Below are 20,756 nucleotides of genomic sequence, written 5' to 3' on the forward strand. Positions count from 1 at the left end.
AGAGATTTCTTCACAGAGGATGCTGTCTGTTTGAATTTTTCCACTACTGAGGCTTAGTTATTGATCTGCTTTCAAAAATTATATTGAATACATGAAGTAACAAAAAAATTTGGCAATAGGACAGGAAAGTGATGCTAGAGTAAAAGACCAGCCATCATTTTATTAAATGGCAGAGGTGGCTAAAGAAGGCAAGAACTCATGTTCTTCTTGCATGATTGCGAAGCCCTGAACTTGCTGGTATTTCTCAAAGGTGCAGCAATGTTGTTCTCTGCAAAAAATCCAGTAGTAGAATGCAAACTTATGGCAGCTACTGGGAAATCTGACCACTGTACTTGTGCAGTTAAGAGCATTGAATGGAGAAGAAGATTATAAGGAAGCAAAATATTAGGTAAAATGTATTCTTTAATTAATCGAGTGTAAATAAATAAATCATAAATGCATTTCTTTAATTTCTTGCCTAGCAAATCAATCCCATTAGCACAATCCTTCCTCTCCCAGAGATGAGGTGGTTGGAGGTTCTGTTGGCATTACTGTAACACTTGGTTTTTACAGGATGGAGTTGCTAGCTTCATGCTCAACCTTCCTTTCGCAGCCAGGCTTGGGACCGTCCGTGGTGGAGTTCATCATTTGAAGTGGAATTGATTTATTATTGTCACATGTACCAAAGTACTATGAGAAAATTGTTTTGCATGCCATCCGTGCAGATCGTTTGAGGTAGTGCAATGGAAAACAGTAATTCAGAAGAAAATGTTACAAAGAAAGTGCATCTTTATTAAAGCAGCACTCAATTTCCTTCATTCCAAAGAAAACAATCACAATCTTGCCAGTCTCAGGTGATAATTCTCTAGCCTTGGTAATATAAATATCTTCTGTATCCTCTGTGGTGCAATCATATCCTGTATCAAAGTGACCGTAATTGAAAACTGTGCACTAACTGGAACTAACTCAACCTTTTATGCAGTTCCAGCATGACCTTGCTTCTTTTAATCCAGTTTCTCATGTAGAACAACCAGTTGTTCTGCCAAAGTCAGGGATACTGTGACATGCTTTATGCACTTCTGTATCCTGCTTTTTAATGCATTACCTCATGCCTTGTTTGTTCTCCTGAAATAAGGTACCTTAATATTGTCCAAAATGAATTACATTTACTCTCTATTTACCACCTGATCAGTCTATTGATAATCATAGTCATACAGCACAAAATGTGCGCTTTAACCCATTGAATCTATGCCAGCCATCAAATATCTATCCATACTTCATGTACAAGCACTTGATCTGTAACTACCTATGTCATGGCAATACAGATGTCATGAGAGTACTGGTCTCTAGCACCTCTCAAGCAGAGGGTTCAGATTCTGAGTAAAAAAAAGCTCTTTCTTAGATCCTCCTAACACTCCAATTCCTTAATCTAAATCTAATTTAAATTTTCAAATCTAGACAGATGGCTTTGAAGGCCTCTTCCTTGCTATCAGTCACACTACTAATATTGTCACCTGTTCATTGTTTTGGTTCTTTATAGTGAATATCTGATTTCAAATGGAGTATTCGGATAGGAAGGAAAATACTTAATTGCAGAAATGAAATCAAAATGGGAGCAATTGACTTTTGCCCTCGTCAATTGCATTGATAATGAATGTTCGGTAATGTAACTATGAGTTGCAAAGCTGGGATTTAGTGACTAATTTTTCATGAAGTTGACTATGAAACTGATGTTTATGTAACAGACTTCTTGGGGAAAATGACTGATATTCTAATATAATTTGCAATTCACAAGATAACATTGTGGTCAAGTATGTAACATTTGAATACCGTTGTATATGACATTGAATACCATTGTCAAGAATTTAACATTTATTTCAAACCTTTTAATGGCATATTTATAGAATATTTGCACATGTATGTTTAAAGTTTCTGTTCAGTATTTTCTACCAGTGGTTTTTAGAATCAACAGAAATAGGTTTAAATTGTAGAAAGTGCATCTTTGTTTTTCACTCTTTTATCAGTCTTAATTCTATGTTAATCCTTGATTCCATTATTACTGTACTGGAGGCAGTTGTTTGTTTCTTCTCTGTGTGGTCAATCCTTGGCCTTTCAGGATTTCATACTTATCTGATCAGCTCAAATCAGACAACAAATGAAGATGTAAGTATTTTGAATTATTCCATAGTAGTTTACTTATGGTCTGATTTTTGTTTCTAGTGCTTGCTAATAATCAACAGTTTCTATTGCATTCTAATGTGCTAAGTAGTTGGAAATTCTGATATCAAGTGTAGCTAGGTTCACTATCTTAGCAGTAGTTTGCTTAAATTTGTTCCTTGAAAATTAGGAATTGTGTTTAGTTAGCAACCTTATTTATCTTAAAATTTGGCAAAACAAAGACCTGCATTGTAGTTAAGAATGAAGATTTGGGTTCCAAGCAAAAAACATAGCAAAACTTTGGACAAGGGGAAATAATGTCTCTTGGATGTTATTGAGCTTTTTGCAAAGGTGACCAAAAGGACTGATATGGTAGAATAGTAAAAGTTGTCTACATGGACTTTGAGGAATTTTTTTTTTTGTCACAATTCTACATGGTAAACAGATCTGAAAGGTGAGACCACGTGGATCCAGAGTGAGCTAGCTAATTGGATACAAAATTGGCTTGGCGATAGGAGTCAAGAGGATGGTAGGGGAGTGTTGTTTTTCAGTTTGGAGGCCTGTGAGCAGGTGGTCCACATGTATCAGTACTAGATAACAGTTTTGATGAAAATATAGGTAAATATATGAGTAGTAAGATTGATAATTAGTAGTGCGATGGACACTGGAAAAAGGTTGTCTTAGGTTACAACCAGTTCTAGATTAACTGGGAAAGGACCAAAGGAATGAAAATGAAAATTGACTCAGAAATGTGCAAAGTGATCCATTTTAGGAAGTTAAATCAGGGCAGGGTTTAGACAGTAGATGATAGGGCCTTAAGTGTGTAATGGATCAAAGAGACCTTGGGGTATAAGTACACATTTCTCTGAAAGTAGTGACAAGTGTAAACAAGGTGGTGAGGAAGGCGTATGGCTTCAACAAATGGGGAATTGAGTGCAAGATTTAAAATGTCATGTTGCAACTGTACTGGGTTTTTATGAGACCACATGTGGAATATCATGTGCAGTTCTGCTCCCATACTGTAAATTAGATGTGTTCAAGTTAGAGAGGGTGTGGAGAAGATTTATGAGTATGCTGCTGGTACTGGAGGGCCTGTGCTTCTAGGACAAGACTGGGACTGCTTATCCTGAAATGAAGGAAGCTGAGGGTTGATCTTAAAGACGTTTATAAAATCATGAGGAACACAGATAAGGTGGATGATCACAGAGGCTGGGGAGTTTAAAACTCAAAGGCATAGGTTTAAGGTGTGAAAGAATTGATAGGAATCTGAGGGCCATGTTTTTCCACACATAGTGTGGTACGTATATGATATTAGCTGCCGGGGAAGTGGTAAGGGACCAGTACAATTACAACATTTTTAAAGAGATATTGACAGGTTCACAGATAGGAAAGGCTTAGGGGGAAATAAGCCAAACGTTAGCAGCAGAAACTAGTTCAGGACTGGTTGACATGGACAGGTTGGGAAGAAGGGCCTGGTTCTGTGCGGTACAACTCTGATGTTCAGTGCAGTAAAAGAGAATAGGATTAACACTTCCCATTACTCAGTTAGGATGGGATAACAAATGGTTAGGTGAGCTTCCCCATTCATTAGTTGGTACTCTCAGTGGATGTCTCAAAATGCTGGGAGAAGGAAGAGCAGAATTAACTAGGGTTCCCTTTAATAGCAATTGTACAGTTATTTAATGCATTCCTGGCATGGATAGAAATTATTGTATCATTAAGAATATCTCTAGTCACCAAGCCCACCAAAATTAAAATAAAACAGAATCTCTAGATTCAGAAACTCTACCTGAATAAGGGTCAAATTTAATGAAACCCATAAGGGTTGGAATCAAGGATGACAAAGTCAAAAACATTTAGTTTTGTAGGTTTTTAAACACCTTGATTATTCCATTGATTAAATCTATTAGTGTTAAAATAGCCTAGGTGGACTATTTTGTACTCAACGCAGTTTCTGTTGACACATAGGGCACTTCCAATTATCAAGACTGGGTGAGACAAAAATCAGTTAACTAGCCAGTAGTGCCATTTAAAAGCCAAAAATTTAAAAAAAGTATAGATATATATTATTTTAATGTAGATAATGTTAACTAAAAAGTCAGAATGCTTAACAACATTATGGAAATGAATGGGCTAATGTGAAACAACTGAAGTGCTGCTAGAAGGCAGGCTCCATAGTGGCCTGGAGAAATGTGCAGCTGAATTGAACAGTTGCGAAGAAGTGAGATCGATGCTGTACTGCATTTCTAGATACAGTGCTTGCAGTTTTCAAAGACAACATTATGAGTGTTTGGTTGCATCATTTGCAAACAATAATGTTGTTGAAGGGAGTATAAAAAAAATTATATATACATTGGACTTAATGGGTCAGCTTGAACATGACAGGTCACGTTTCCTTTCAGCAAGTGGTTGATCCAAGAACCAAAAATCTGGCTGCATTGTGAAGTTAATGTAGGATAATGAATTAATAAACACCACGTTATTTAGAATCCATATAAATTAGAATCTGAAAGTATCAATTCATTTTCAAAAGTACAAGAGCATAGAACTTGAAATTTTATTTTAGGTGGGTAGTTCAGTTGTTTCTGCATTTACTTAAACAGGTGCAGTTTTGTATATTATTTTCAGTCACTAATGTTAATTTTGTTCTTTAGATACGAGCTGCAACACATTACAAAGACTGGTTCAACTGTGATATTGCAGATGTTCCTAATTAGCAGCTATGGCTGCAAGTTGTAAATTAATTTATCATTGTCATTCTCAAATGATTAGTAACAAAACTATAGGGAATATGAATTTAAAATACTTCTTCCTTTAATGTTAAAAGTCCAATTTATTGAAAAATCCATGTGATTTAAAAAAAATATTGTTCTTGTAGATTAAAGGATCGTGGTCCAATAAAAGAAGCAAAGACAATTACAATCCATATAGCTATGGGAACATCTTTACAAATTGCTGTGCAGCTCTTTGTGGGCCATTACCACCAAGGTGGGAAATTACTGTAATTGTTCTGCTTTTTTCTTCTACTTTATCTGGTTTATTAATCCTATATGTGATTTCAGTTAATAATTGTTTCAACAAAAATATCTCCAGATGAATTCAAAAGCCATTATGTAACAATTACATTTTTAAGTCTCCATGGAAATGAATTATTACATGAGCTATTAGTTTAGTTACTGTTCAAGAACTTTTATGACCCTTTTTTAATAATCCATGGGATTGTGACTATTAATATGTGTCATTAGCATTTGAAAATCTACCAGTCAGAAGTATACAAGCTGCCTTTGGAATGTATAACTTCTTTACCATTCCTAATGGTATGTTGCCTATTTCTGTTCTGAAGGATAGCAATAACTAGGTATTATGGCAAATTGGAAGAATGAATTAAAAATCCCACTATAACAGCAGCCATAGGATTCATTTAATTTTAAGAGGTATGCTTTACAGATATCAACCACAAAAGATCATTAGCTGTTTTACCTTTTATTTTTATTTTGAGGAACAGCACGGTACCAGCCTCTCCTACCCCAACAAGTGTGCCGCCCATTTACACCATCTGTAACTACTAACCCATCTGTATATCTTTGGAATGTGGGAGAAAACCAGAGCACCCAGAGGAAACCTCCCTAGTCACGGGGAGAAGATACAAACTCCTTGCAGACGGTGGTGGGAATTGAACCTGTGGTGCTGGGGCTGTAATTGTGCTGTGCTAACCAAAATGCTGCTGTGCTGCTCCAACCAGCCCTTCTACAGACTCTTGGAGATACTTAATTCAAATAGATGCCAGCATTACTGCTTGGATGGTTACTTTGGTTTGCCACGTTAGGCAGCTAAACCAGCAACAAGATTTCTTCAACTTAACTTATCTGAAGCTGTCATGCATAGCAGTTCAAGTAAGTACTCTGATAGTGACATTAGTGCTCAGTTTACCTCTTGTTTTGCAAAATTGGCAGGTAGACTTAAGGTAACAAAAGGAAGTTATTTTAAATATAATTATTTATTGCATTCAAATGTTTTGAAAGCTAGTCACATTATTTTTAATTCTCTATCATAACCATGAAGAAAATTGCATTAATTTTAGATTTTGATTACTATGGTTAATTACTAACAATACTTTATACTTTTTTTAATAGCTTAATTGATAGAAGAGGAACGATCCAGTCAGATACACCACAGCCAGCAATGCCACCAAATGGAATCACCACATATGGGGCCACACAAACTCAGAGCAACATGGTAGGATCCATACCATAGTGTTGCTCACCAAGATCCTTTCATTGTTTATTTCCATCATCATCCTCCCATCTTTCTGTATTAGCTACACCAGGAAAGCCAATTCTCATAAAAACAGCTGATCTAAGCTACTGTGATTAAAGAGATGTCCTGAACACTTGGAAAACTGATTGCTTCACAGGAATATGTACGAGGTCTGCTTTTAGCTGTGTGAAACTTCTGTGTTTCCCTACTTGCATATCAGGAAGAATATTTTCATCTGAGGGTGAATACAATCTTTTAGGAAGGATAAGAGTATGAGATACCACTTCTTTACTCAAATGGCTGAACTGCATTTGAGTTGTCTTCATAAATTTGAAAAATAGTCTTTTTTATCCTCCTTCCAGTGCTCAAAACATCTATCAGTTATTGGTGTGGAATTTTTGTTTTTAAATTAGATCAAATTTACAATACATAAATAAGCAAATGTGTTCATTTGTCTGTGTTTGTGTTTGTGCTTATGCTTCACCTGTGTCTCCTTCCCACTTAAATTCACTTAATTCTGTTTGTAAGTTCTTATACTTGTACTTACCTGGCTTCCACTTAAAGGTATGTATCTGTTTGACTCAGTCATTCCTGCAATTGTTGACTCCATATTCCAAACATTCTCTAGGGGGTAAAGATATTTCTCCTTAATTTTCAGTCTGATTTATCCCTGAGGATCAGAATGTCCTCCCCCTCATCTGGGATACTTCAATTGTAGAAATAATTTGTGTGTGCTCGGCAGATTCTATCATTTTGCCACATCCATACTGTTATAATATTACTCTTCGGCTCTCTTTCCAGAGAAGAGTCCATTTTGTTTTTGTCACTTTTTGGTTCTGACATTATTTCTTCAATTTTCTATGCTAGTACATTTTTATTAAGTGATTAATCACCAGTCCTGAATAAAATATTTTCAAAGCTCAATAGAAATAAAAGAATAAATGAATTTTGGTGTTCAGAGGGAAAATAGTAAACTGGAATAAAAATTGGCTTAATGGACCAAACGAAATATAGTGGTTAGAGGGAGCTTCAGTGACATTGAAGAGGTTCCTAAGCATATGGTGTTATTTTGTTTGTGATATATATCAGTGATTTGGGTTTAAATTTTGGAGACACAGTTTAGAAGTATGCAGGGCACCAAAATAGGCATAATGATTGCTAGTGATGAAGTAGTTACAGACTGAAGGATCAGTTAATAGAGACATAAGTGATAAATGTAATTCAGTCCAGAGAGGTAGGAGGTAATGCATTTGGAGAGGAGAAACAAAACAAGAAAATAGAGAATACATAGGAAGATTCTGAGAAGAATGGAGGAAAGAAAAGAGGGATCTTGGACTGTCCAGAATTTCCTGCAGATTACAGAGCAGATATTTCAAGTGGTTAATAAGGCCTTTAATGGCTAAAATGTAGAAAATGGGAAGTTTTAGTGACTTATATAAAAGTGCCCGTTAGGCCAGAGCTGCAAAGAGCTTTGGTTACAACAGCAATAGAATATCCAGAGGAAATTGATAAGAATGTTTCCAGGGCTGCAGAATGTTTGTTGAGAAAAAAGGCTTGCTGGTGGGTGTAGAATTGCCCTTGGAATGAAGGAGACATTGTGGATGTTTCATTGTGATATATGAAATCATGAGAGACTGGTCAAGGTCAAGAGGAGGGGGCCTATTTGCTTAACAGTTGGGTCAATATTATGATAGGGTATAAAATCCTATCCTCTGTTTGCTGGTAAGTGGTTTTCTGAGAACACACACAGACATGAGAAAATGGAGCAAGAGTAAGTCATTTGGCCTTTCAAGCCTGCCCTGCTATTTTACTATTATCATTGACTAATCTATCTCAGACTTTAACTCTTCTGTGCCAGATTGCCTCAAGCCTTCTGTCAAATATGCCCTGGTTTATCATATTTTACTGTAAAAGTATTTTTGTCATCAATTTATTGTGAGAGACTTTACTCTGTTAGGAACAGAAATAAAGACACAGACCTCGGTATAAGATTAACCCTTTAAAACATGATCACCGGGAGCTGTTGTCTTACGACTCCATTGATGTCAGGTTACATCTTAAATTTATACAGGAAATTTTGGGCAGTAGCCAATAGCTAAATATACTTGGTCAGTGATTTCAAGAAGCACTTGTTGGGTATCAGCGCGATATACAAAATTAGAATTGTGGGTCTACAGTCAGTTCCTCTATTGGCTCGACAATCTTGGACAGAGGTTAACAATACCTCATCACTGGTATGATCTACTTCTAGCTATTGTTAGCTTGCACAAGCAAGGCAGTGTCTGCCTCTTATCCTGTCACCCTCATGACCCATGTCTTGAGCAACACTTAGCTAGTCAAGCTTGGCAAGAAAGTTTAATTCAACATTTAATTTTCTTCCAGACCTCAATTGTCCAATCTTTCAAAAATGTAACTACCTGCATTTCAACTACTTGGAATGTGCTTGACTCTGTAATTCTTTGGGGTAGAGTATCTCAGAAATTGGCTGCATTCTACTAAAAGCAGTTTCTATGACTATAAGGATGTTATTGCAGTCTTCCACACTGATAGTGAGGTTTTACTGTAAATAGGAAATATTGTTTATGGTGCTCCATAATTAATATAACTTTTATTCCATATATTTGTGAAAGTTAGACTTTTTACAAACTTTTTTAAATGGAAAGGTATTTTTAATTTAGCAGCTCCTCCTCCTTCCTATTTATTTTTGGGACAAAATTGACGCTCACCTTTTCTTTTTTGTCCTCTTCTGTTAACTTTGTTATTGTGTTCCAATTTCATTTTTTTCCCAACTCGGTATTTGGCGATGGTTTTTCTCTTTCTTGATTTTGTTTTGGTGGAATACATTTCTCCTGGATTCATTTGATCACTTTTTAAAATCTCTCTGTTGTTGTAGTTGCCCTTTAGTTTACTCCGATTTATCTTTGTAAGTTCAATTGGCATTTTCTATTTATTTTTATCATTCAACTATCTGGCCTATATTTTGCTGAGGCCCATTGTAATTATTACTTTTGAAGCTTGTAAGGAATAGCTAGATAACATTTACATTTACTTTTCAAATCTTGAATATTTCCTTGTACTAACTGCAGTAGTTTCCTGCTGCAGTAGATTCCTTCGCTAATTATGTCTAATTCCTTATCCTTTCTTTCATTCTACTGGAAGCTTCTGTTTCTATTTTAATATTTGTTGTATCCTTTTCATTCCCATTGGCCATTAAATTCCCTCCCACCCCATTTCTGTAAAAACCCTGTTTCTTCCTTCCTTCTGTATCCTATTTAAATCTGTAGTACTCGGCAATATTCAGTTGCCAGTCCCATGTAACCATGTTTCATTTGTCCCTATCAAATCTGGATCGTTACTTCAAATTGTTCTTTGCATTACCCCTATATTGTTTAGAATGTTGTTCAGGCAATTGGTTTATATTACCTTTCCTCCCAGTTCATTTTTAACTTTATGTCATGTGTATTTCCAGACCATTTATATCACCATTATTATTAGCTTCTGTTTTGTTTTCAGTTATATTGTTGTCTGATCTCCTTAAAGGTTAATATCCTTATTTTGTTCATTATTCCTTCACACCAGAAGAACTGAAAATTGTGAGAAATTTGGGGAATGATTTTGCCATGTTCTAATAAAAAATAAGTGATGCATTGGGATCCGGAGCAAGAACACTGACATATTTTCACTAACATTGAGAAATAATTTTATTTTTGAAGGCCTTTATTTATAATTTCAATCATGTAGTAGAACTTCAAATATTATAAATATTACTTATCCCTGAGCCGTGGATTGTTAGAGGAACTTTGGTCATGCATTTGACAGTAGGTCTGCTGTGGACAGATCTTCTGCAAAGAGCCGAAATTTGAGAATTCAAGAATAATTTTGAGTAGTATATTGCAAATCATAAGATAAAATTTTCAGCCAAAACAAAGCATGGCTGCTCAAATGATCCTTCATTTAGAATCAACTTGAAAACACAGGTTGTAGTTTGGAGTGAAAAAATATTTTTATGATGCGTACAGAAATAATGTAATTATTAATATCACTTCAAACAATGTTTTTTCCCATCTCTGTTATGCCTTGGAGAACAGATTACTGTTTTCAAGTTGATTCCAAAGGTTTTATGCCAAACTGAAGTGTCTTGCATAGAACTGTCATATTTTGGTTGGAATTTTGACTTCTTTGCAATGTAGTATCCAAAATTATTCCTGAAATGTCTATTTTTAACAGCTCAATCTTATTCATTTTGTGGGATCTAAGGATTGCTGACAAGTACAGCATTCATTGCCTGTGGAAAAGTTGCCCTTCAGAAGGTGGTTGAGAGCCACATCTTGAATCACTGCAGTCATTCTGGTGAAGGTATTGCCATATTGCTGTTGGGAGGAATTCCCAGGATTTAAACCTCGTACAGATGAAGGGCCACTAATACAGCTTTAAGCTAGAATGGTATGTGACTTGAAGGGGGAATCTGCAGGTACTGGACTTCTCATCTACCTGCCAACCATGTTCTTCTTGGAAGGAGGTTATATATTTGGAAGAATCTGTTACTGTAACCTTACCAAGTCGTCACTACATTTTGCAGATGATTCACAATGCAGCCAGCACGTGCAAATAGAATAGTGGAGAGGTGGCGAACCTTTGCCATGTGCCCAAGAAGCCATACCCAAAACTTTTGTCGGCATGCAGTATGAAGTGTGCTCCTCAATTCATTATGGGTGGGTCTTAAAGAAAAGATACATAATGATTATCTTTACTGCCAAATGAAGCAGCAAATGACTATTTACAACCCAAGAACAGTGAGATGTTTTCATATGAAATGCCTCATGCTGGCTTGGGGCCAGCTAGACGATTATGAGATGTTGGATGATGCATTTTGAAATCCTTGCAGACCTGATGTACACATCAGTATTTGGATAGTAAACAGCTGGACCGGTTGGCATTGGCTTTACTCTGTCCAGTGGCATAGGTTTCCCGCCACTGCCAGTAAGGAGTTTGTATGTTCCCCTGTGTCTGCATGCATTTCCTCCAGGTACTCTGGTTTCCTCCCACTGTCCCAAAACCGATGTTGTAAATTGCCCTGTGATTAGGCTTGGGTTACGTTGGGATTTGCTGGGCAGTGTGGCTGAAGGGGCCCACTCTTTTTTCTGTCACTGATGAGTGAACAATGGATATTTAGTAATATTAATAGTAAATATTGGATGTAATTTAGCACCTCCATGTATATTTTTCAATTATCTTTTTAAAAGATTGATATTAATAATTTTGAATAGGTTTTCTAAAATGCTGTATTTATTTCAATCTGTCTTTGTTATAATTTTATTAATAGTAAAACAATGAATACACATAAATAAACAACAGGACACAGTCTTTTTCCTTAAAAACAAGTCCATAATTATGGTTACTAATACATTACAATTCATGATTATCTCTGCTCAAAGTTAGCATGGCACACAACTATTGAAGATTATTGACAATTTGGGCACATGCTCTCAAAAAGATTCACCACTCCTGGTGTAGTAAATGAATATAGTTGGTGGATTGTCTGCCAGACAATCAGGTTGCTTTGCCCTGTGTGTTGTTGAACCACTGAGAGTTGTTGGAGATAGTCTCATACAAACAAATGGAGTGTGTTCCATTACACCCCTGACTTGAGCATTGAATATGGTGGAAAGGTTTTGAGGGATCAGGAAGAGAATTATTTGACTTGCATAACCAACCTGCTCTTGCAGCTATGGTATGGATGTGGTCCTGTAAATTTCAAGTCATTGGTGACTCGAAGGGTGTTGATGTTTGGGCATTCAGCCATTGTTGCCTGGCACTTCTGTGGTGTATATACTACTTGCCACTTCCACCATGCCTGAATGTTGTCCTGCATGCACCGATGAACTGATTCATTTGCTGAGGAGGGTTGCATTAGATATTGTGAAATTTCAGTAAATTTCTTCAGTTTTGACATTTATGAAGGTAAGGGGGCCATTTGAAGATGAATGAGTCTAGTATACTACCTTGATAAACTCTTGCTGTGATGCCAGGGGTCAGGATGATTGCCATCCAAAAAGTACAATCATTTTTTAAGCAAAGTATGACCTTAGCCATTGGATACTTTCCTTTGATGTCCATTGCCTTCTGTTTTAACAAGGCTCCTTAAGATTTAATGCAGTCAGCAATATTAGATTAAATTTTCACATCAAATATGTTTATGGTGCTTTGACTCCCACTTGATTTTTTTTTTGTATTTGTTGTTTTCTCGGGTTTTGCCTTTTTTTTGCGGTAAGAATGACAGGCTTCAATATATGTTGCAACCAGTCTGTGTACTGTCCAGATTGCTCTGATCTCTGGAATTGTTTCCTTGAGTTCTAGGCAATATTCAATATGCAGACAAACTGAAGTGAACAATTCAGGCAGTCATTTTAATATATTTCAAAGATGGCTCCATGACTGAAGTAATATTATTATAACTTTCTCCCTCCATAAATGATGATGCACCTGCTAAGTACTATCAACATGATCTATATTTACTTCAGATATGTAGGCTCATATTCTTTGTTCTATTGTGAATCTTTGGTTTAAAAAAAACACAAAAAAAACAAGACCACAGTGTACTGGAAGTGTCAATATGCATCCAGTCAAACAGCTTCTCATGTATGTGTACTGACCAGATTCGGAATTACATTCCAATGGGGTTTTAGGCCTGTGGATTAGTAAGCAAATGTGATTTTTTTTTAAAGTGTATGAAATATAATTACTATATGAAGTGATGTGTATTTTTTAAAAAAACAGCTCCAGTTAAATATTTTTAATATTTACAGTATAGACAGCTCATATCACCCTGGTGCTTCTGAAAGCTTTGACAGTGGCATAAATCTGCCATATCTAAAAGAAAATGTGACTGATTGTACTATTTTGATATGGGTTGCCAATCTTCCTGTTTGGCCAAGAGCAAGGCTATGAGAAAGTGCCAAATTTTTTGAGCCTAACATAAATACCAAAGGTATTGCATCCAGTGACAGAAGTATACAGCTTACAGTGAATTTGGAAGTTCTTCACTAAGTGGTGATCAGAATTTCTTGTATGGAGTAAGGCTGTTGCTGCAGAGCTGGAGTCAAGAATTGCCCTGTGGGAATTCTGTTCACGACAGCACTGGTTCACTTTTCTAAGTATCAAGCTTTTTTTTTGCACAGAATCAATGCAGTTCATAAGTTTACTTACTTACCTGGTTTAGGATTTACAAACGAACAATGCCAATGAGTTCTAGCAGGTATGAAAACCTAACAGTATAAATTTTCTTGGATAATCAATAATCAGAAGACTGGATAAATAATATTATCAGGTTGCAATTTTTTTCAGTCAATTTTTGAACAGCCATATAAACATGTTTTTCTGAATTTATGTATTTATGTTGTTCCTACAGATTGAAACTGTCTTTGGTCCAGCTACTTTCATGGTTCAGTGTGTTTTGAATCTGTGGTATAGATCTGGTCTAAATAATTCTTACTAAAATCTAAAATTAACCAAGATCTGTACTACATAGCTGATCAACCTACCAATGGAACTTTTGCATTGTCATCTGAAAGCAATCTCACCAATAACATTTCTGACTTGGGGAAACTTTGTGTTATGGACACCTCTCAGAACCTTCAGTGACATGGGCAGTATTTAAACTTAAAAAGAACAGTTACCCTGCTCAGAGGAAAATATGTATTTGGGGGTGATTTCTGTGGTCTGGCACCAGTAATCTCCCAGGGATGCTGGACTTAGAGAGTTTCAACCTGGACAGATACATTTTAGTATTTTCAGAACTTAACATTCTTTTACAGTGGAATCCTTTAAACTAGTCTTGTTCAACGAAGTAAATTGTCAATAGTTCCTAAAGCAATAGAGGAAAGTCAACTGTGGATTATGTAAATCAAGAAAACCATCAAGTAGAAGTATGGATTCTGTATTTTGCTACTGAATTTAAATTTTTATTGTGAATATTCTGATAACTGTGCCTTCATTTTGGTATTTTATTCTCTTTCATCACATATCAAAAATTACCAGGATTTATTGGTAAAGCTTGTACACGATATAACACTTCTGGTGCAGGTTGGAGAAGTGTAATGAGGGCAATGCCTGCAGAGACTTGCTGTTAGAGCAGTATGCACAATTGAATAAAATTTCCAGATGATTTAAAGAACTTGACTGCAATAAGTGAATATACCAAATAGAGATCCAGAAGTGGACTTAATGGATACAATTTTGTATCTGTCATAATGTTAGATAGTGAAAAGTAGAAATCGTTTTGTAATCTCAAGTAGCATCTGTGGAGCCAAAGGGTAGTCAGAGGTGGGTCCTGATTCAAGGTTCTGACCCAAAATATTGAATATTCCTTTGCCTCCACAAATATTGAATGACCTGCTGCGTTCCTCAGGAATTTGCTTGTTTGCTTTAGATTCCACCATGTGCATTTTTGTTGTCTTAATTGTTATCAGTGTCTTTTCCAGTGTGCTTAGTTGTCAGTGAGAATACTTGGATGTGACTGGGTGCTCAGCATATCATAACTTCTGTTTGCCAAAAATTCACATGGAGTGGGGCTTTCTTTGAAGTCAGTGGCAGTAACTGCTATTGCCACGAAACTTGAAGTTCTGGGCTTGTATCTTTCTGGAATATTATCTGTCCCTACATTTCCTTAATTATTAGTATCAGTTTACATATTGAAGTTTAGTTTATGCAAAATAGATGAAAACTATGCCAAATTATCAAGTTATGAATTTAATTGTGTAAAAATACAGTTAATGAGATCACTAAGTTTTTTGGTTGACATGTCACAAAGAATTTAACTTGATCTTATCAAATATTTTTGTTTCAGTATCTATTTTAATAGCCTTTTTCTTGACTGCATCTGCTCACCTATTGCTGTTACATAGAAAGACGTGTAACCTGATGATGCTAGACTGAGTGGTTTATTGCAAAATGGGATCATTCTTTGTAAATAGAATTTAGATAAGTTTCTTTTAAAAATACAGAACATAAATATGAGGAACTACAGAACAGACAGGTAACGCTTTTTTCTTGTACTTTAATTCCATTCTTAATCACAATAATATAGTGAGTTGGCAAATGGAGGCCATGTGTCTCTTATCAAGAAAACATGTTCATCAATGCCATGTAGTGAAGCATGACGAGAAACCCAAGAACGTGTCAAATATTCTCTCATTCAAGCTATGTTAATGAAAGGAAAGTTCTTAGCAAATCTATGAAGCATTTTCTGGAGGATTATCAAATAAAATCTGATGTTGAGCCATAAAGCAGACATTAGGTCTTGGCGAAAGTAGCTTTGAGAAGGAAAGAAAGGTAGAGTTTTAGGAACATTTGAAGCTCATTTTGAAATATGACACACAGGTTGACAACAACTTTGTTTGGATACAAACAAGCCAAAGAGAGGAATAGAGTTGATATTTAGAATTTGCAATATTAGGAATTGGCAAACTGTCTGGGATTTTGAAGAGATGATTGAGGTAGCAATGAATGTCATCAGCATAAATGTGGAAATAGATTGTGTGTTATGGGATAAAGGAGCAGAGCAGCAGCATTGAAATGAGAAGTAGGAAGTGACCAAGGATGAACCTCAGTCATATTTTATTTACATATTTCCTTATTTTCCCTTCCAGTACATACGTAATAACGTCTAGCTTAACTGCTGAAAACAAATTACATACCCTTGAAAGACATCAATTATCACCTTCAATTATCCTTAAACTTTGCCTATTGCCACTCAATCAGTTACTGACCCTTGCTACAGGTTATGGTCAATTTGATGTATTATTATTTTTGCTGATAGCCCCATGCCTCAGAGCTTATGAGTTAACATTTATGGAGACCTCTTTCTACTGACCTCTTCAGGTGGTTTGATGAAATTGTCAGACATGAACTATCCTTTCCAAATCCATGCTGACCTCTTTTTATAATTGATAATTGTCCAAATGCTAAGCAATGTCAGTAATAAATGATTTCAGTAACTTTCCAGTAACACTGGTTTTAAAATGAATCAGTAGAGATCTTGGATATTATAACCAATGCTTTTGCACACTCTGTTGCTTTGTGTTTAATATCCTGAAGTGGAACCATCAGTTCTTGTACAGTGTATAAATTTCTATTATTTTCTCCATTGTCTGTTTTCCTTACACCAGATTCACTTCCTCCTCTACATTTATCCTATGCAATGGTTCACAAATTTTTTTGGGTTACCTCTCAGAAAAGGACACCCCTCTGCCTTTCCAGCCATGAGATTAAAAACTATAAGTGATTATTTATGATGCACAGTAAAAGAAAATAGGAAATGCAAATTCAAGCCAGTGACAAATAATTACAAACATTATTCACAGTAAAAATAATTTTCAACAATGTTAGAGTGTACATTAGTAATCCAACTATTCGCTATTTCACTGCTTTTTCACCTTTCAATGATATGAATGGGTTTGGTGCTTTGATACATTTCTCAACATCAGGCTGAATGTCACTCAGAGGGAGTCTCAGATCCCAACGTTCAGTAATTTGCAGTCTGCTTCATTGCTTTGAAAGAAGTTGGGCGACTGCACTGAAACCACACTCCACTAAATATTATGTTGGAAAGCCAATAAAGAATATCTTAATGTTTTTCCACAATACAGGATAGTGTTCATGGATGTCTTTCTGCAATTTGGATTGAGAGAAGATCCTGAAATCTCTCTGACATATCTTTATGCAGCTCACCTAGGTGGGCACAGTATACTTGAAGATCAACATCCGGTATTCTTTCTTTCTTTCTTCCAACTCAGAGACTTGAAAATTGGAAAAGGTCGCAATGGCCAACGTTGTACGTAAATAGGGTTAACTTGGACAGAATTTGACTTGATAAGATTCACATCATTTTCTTCCAGTTGAAGTTTGATTTCATTAAACTTTGTGAATAATTCTGACAAATAAGCAATGTCATGCTTATTATTCTTGGTTATAGTTGATTACTGAATGAAGCATTTATGCTGATGACATTCATTGCTACCTCAGTTGCAAAAAGCACATAACAGCAATCTTTCAAACTATTCAGCATTTACAATACAAAGCTCTCAAAATAGTCGCAAATTGAGAACATGGGACTTGATTTTATTTACAGCTGTAATAACAGTTATTTACTAATTTGTGCAGCCAGTGACTTGGATTTTTTGTGATAAGATGTTGTCTGAGAATTACACAGTGAATGGTATATTTGTGAGGTACAGCTTTTTTCAAGAAACTAATAACCCCACGGTGTTGTCCTGTCATTGATGGTGCCCCATCTGTTGCACAAGTAAGAATGTCGGTGAGTGCAAAGTCCTTCTCTTTGAAAAATTGCTCAACAACCTGAAATACCTACTCCCCCTTCATACCTATTTCTAGTCCACTTGCAGATAACAACTCTTGGATTATGCTTTCAGCTTTTATGAAGTGAACATAACCAAGGAGCAAAGATTTGTTGACTGGTAACGTTTATATTCCCTTTGTCTAAGTACACTGCACAATGTGTCTTCCACATTCTCAGACATTTCACCTATTCGCCTCTGAACACAGTTGTCATTGAGCAGAATCACTTTAATTATTTGGTCTGGTGACTTATGTAAAACCATACTCAGAACCTCCCTTACTGCTGGCAGAATCAGTTCTTCTCCAATTGTATGGGGTTTTCCAAATTCAGCAATGTGCAATGATATTTGAAGCATGCAAGCCATCACTGTTGTGTTGTAAGGTACTGGCAAGCAGTTTAAGTCTTTTCTGCTCAAGCTCTACAATCAATAAAGGAAAAGTTATGACATCATCATAGCTCAGTCAAAACCTGACACTTTGCCTGAAGGCACGTAAAATGAGGCAGCAAATCTCTGTTGGGCCATGGGTTAGGGAAATGTGGTCAAGAGCATTCCAAAAGGCAGATTCTGACCTTTACCCTATTGAATGCCATACTGTAATTCACATGAATTGTGCCACTGCATGCTTAGAGTATGGGAATCGTACCAGCTAACTCTGTACTACAGTAGTGAATGGCAATAATGCACAGGCTGGGTCCAGAAAAATACAATTTCTTCAGACAAGATTTCTCATGATACGCCAAATACCGAAGTGTTACATTGCTTTTCAACAACTCATAACGTGCTTCAAGCAAAATCTAAGAGAACGGTGGATTAGCAGAAAATGAGGTGATAATGTAATCATTGTAAAAAATTAATGAGGCAGAGGATCAAATGCTTATAATAATTCATTTCTTAAATTCAGCCTGTAATCTCTCAGCTGCCCCCTTGCTACAAAGTGCCCAACCCAATACCCCTTTATCTTTATTGCCCCCTTAAAAATTCCCACCGTCCACAGGGGGGCAATATTTGGGAACCACATATCTAATGGCTCTGTTGTATCACTGGTGTTTTGTTGACTTTTTCCACTGTTTAGAAATGTAAAGTCTGTTATTTTTGTTGCCCATTATGGACCTGCCTGTATCTATCTTTAATGAATCCATATTCCCTCTATTGCTCTTCCTCTCAATATATTTATAGATTCTATTGCTTTTAAGCTTTCCCTCAATTCCCATTTTGTATCTTTTATTACTTGTGTCCATTTGCTGCTATTAATGGCTGTCCCAATTTGCTTTCACTTTTCGTCTAATCTTGTTTCTTATTTGTTGATCATGGTTCTTTGAATACCAAGACTCTGCCTTTTAGATTTGTTCTGGTACCACATTAAATACATGAACACTTCCTACTGTTTGTCTTATTTTTTCTTTGACAGTTTAATGTGGTCAATTTATTTCCATCCATCCATACAAACTTTGCATTTGATAGTAAAAATTAATATAAATTTGTGAATCTCCTTCCTGTATGTGAAATGTTATTTGATTCACTGGGATTCTGCAAGAGAATTAAAACCCAAAAGAATAATAGTCTCAAGTAATGCTGACACCCAATGAAATGGATCCTTTCTTTAATATTGTTAATCTAAGCTTTAATGCTATTGTCGCCCTGGAAATCAATTTAAAATTAACAATTTAAACAAAAAGGGCAACTGGAAAATGAGCTAATGTTTTGATTACCTTTCAGAAGATATGTTTTCGTTGCTGCATGCTGCTCTATGTATTATATAAAGTTCTTCAATTTCAATTTTGCTACTTTTCTTCCAGTTATATTGATGATTTAAAAGTTGTCCATTGTTTTTAACTGATTTTCATCTGAAGTTTGATAGACTTAACAACTCTGAACAATAATTATATTGAGAGCTAGCAAGAACTACAGGTGACCCCCATGTTATTTATGGATGTTCTGATAATGAAATTCACCTTTATAGATTTCTTAAATTACTACCCAAAGTTTGAGAAATGGAACAAAGAACTCTCTTGTGCAATGCATAAACATGAGGAAAATCTGCAGATGCTGTAATTCCAAAGCAACAACACACAAATTGCTGGGAGAGCTAAGCAGGTCAGGCAGTATGTATGGGAAAGAGTAAACAGTTGAAATTTCGGGTAGAGATCCTTCATCAAGACTCTTGATGTCTTGATAAAGGATCTCTGCCCAGAATGTCGACTGTTTATTCTTTCCCATAATGTTGCCTGGCCTGCAGAGCTGCTCCAGCATTTTAGACCACAGGACCATGAGATATAGGAGCGGAAGTAGGCCATTCGGCCCGTTGAGTCTGCTCCGCCTTTCAGTCATGGGCTGATTCAATTTTTCCAGTCATCCCCGCTCCCCTGCCTTCTCCCCTTACCCTTTGACACCCTGGCTAATCAAGAACCTATTTTTCTCTGCCTTAAATGCACCCAATGACTTGGCCTTCACAGCCGCTCATGGCAAAAAATTCTGTAGATTTACCACCCTCTGACTAAAGTAATTTCTCCACATATCTCTTCTAAATAGGCATCCTTTAATCCTGAAGTCATGCCCTCTTGTCCTAGACTCCCCTACTGTGGGAAATAACTTTGCCATATCTAATCTGTTCAGGCCTTTTAACATTCGGAATGTTTTTGAGTCCCCCCACATTCTCCTGAACTCCAGGGAATACAGAGCTGCCAGATGGTCCTGATATGGTAACCCTTTTATTCCTGGAATCATTCTTGTGAATCTTCTCTGAACCTTCTCCAATGTCAGTATATCCTTTCTAGAATAAGGAGCACAAAACTGCACTCAATACTCCAAGTGTGGTCTCATGAGTGCCTTATAGAGCCTCGACATCACATCCCTGCTGTATATTCTATACTTCTAGAAATGAATGGCAACATTGCATTCTCCTTCTTCACCACTGACTCAACCTGCAGGTTAACCTTTAGGGTATCCCGCATAAGGACTCCCAAGTCCCTTTGCATCTCTGCATTTTGAATTCTTTCCCCATCTAAA

At 36.3% G+C, this 20,756-nt stretch overlaps 1 protein-coding gene across 1 annotated transcript in view; it reads left to right on the forward strand.

The window, feature by feature from the left end:
- Positions 1-20,756, forward strand: part of zdhhc14 (zinc finger DHHC-type palmitoyltransferase 14) — a 131,369-nt gene that overhangs the window by 99,421 nt on the left and 11,192 nt on the right. Inside the window, exons 6-8 of the mRNA XM_063056026.1 lie at positions 2,040-2,142; positions 5,015-5,124; positions 6,270-6,372. Coding sequence (XP_062912096.1) covers positions 2,040-2,142; positions 5,015-5,124; positions 6,270-6,372 — 316 coding nt within the window. The remainder of the gene's footprint in view (positions 1-2,039; positions 2,143-5,014; positions 5,125-6,269; positions 6,373-20,756) is intronic.

This window comes from Mobula hypostoma, chromosome 8, assembly GCF_963921235.1.
Source record: "Mobula hypostoma chromosome 8, sMobHyp1.1, whole genome shotgun sequence".
Taxonomy (NCBI): domain Eukaryota; kingdom Metazoa; phylum Chordata; class Chondrichthyes; order Myliobatiformes; family Myliobatidae; genus Mobula; species Mobula hypostoma.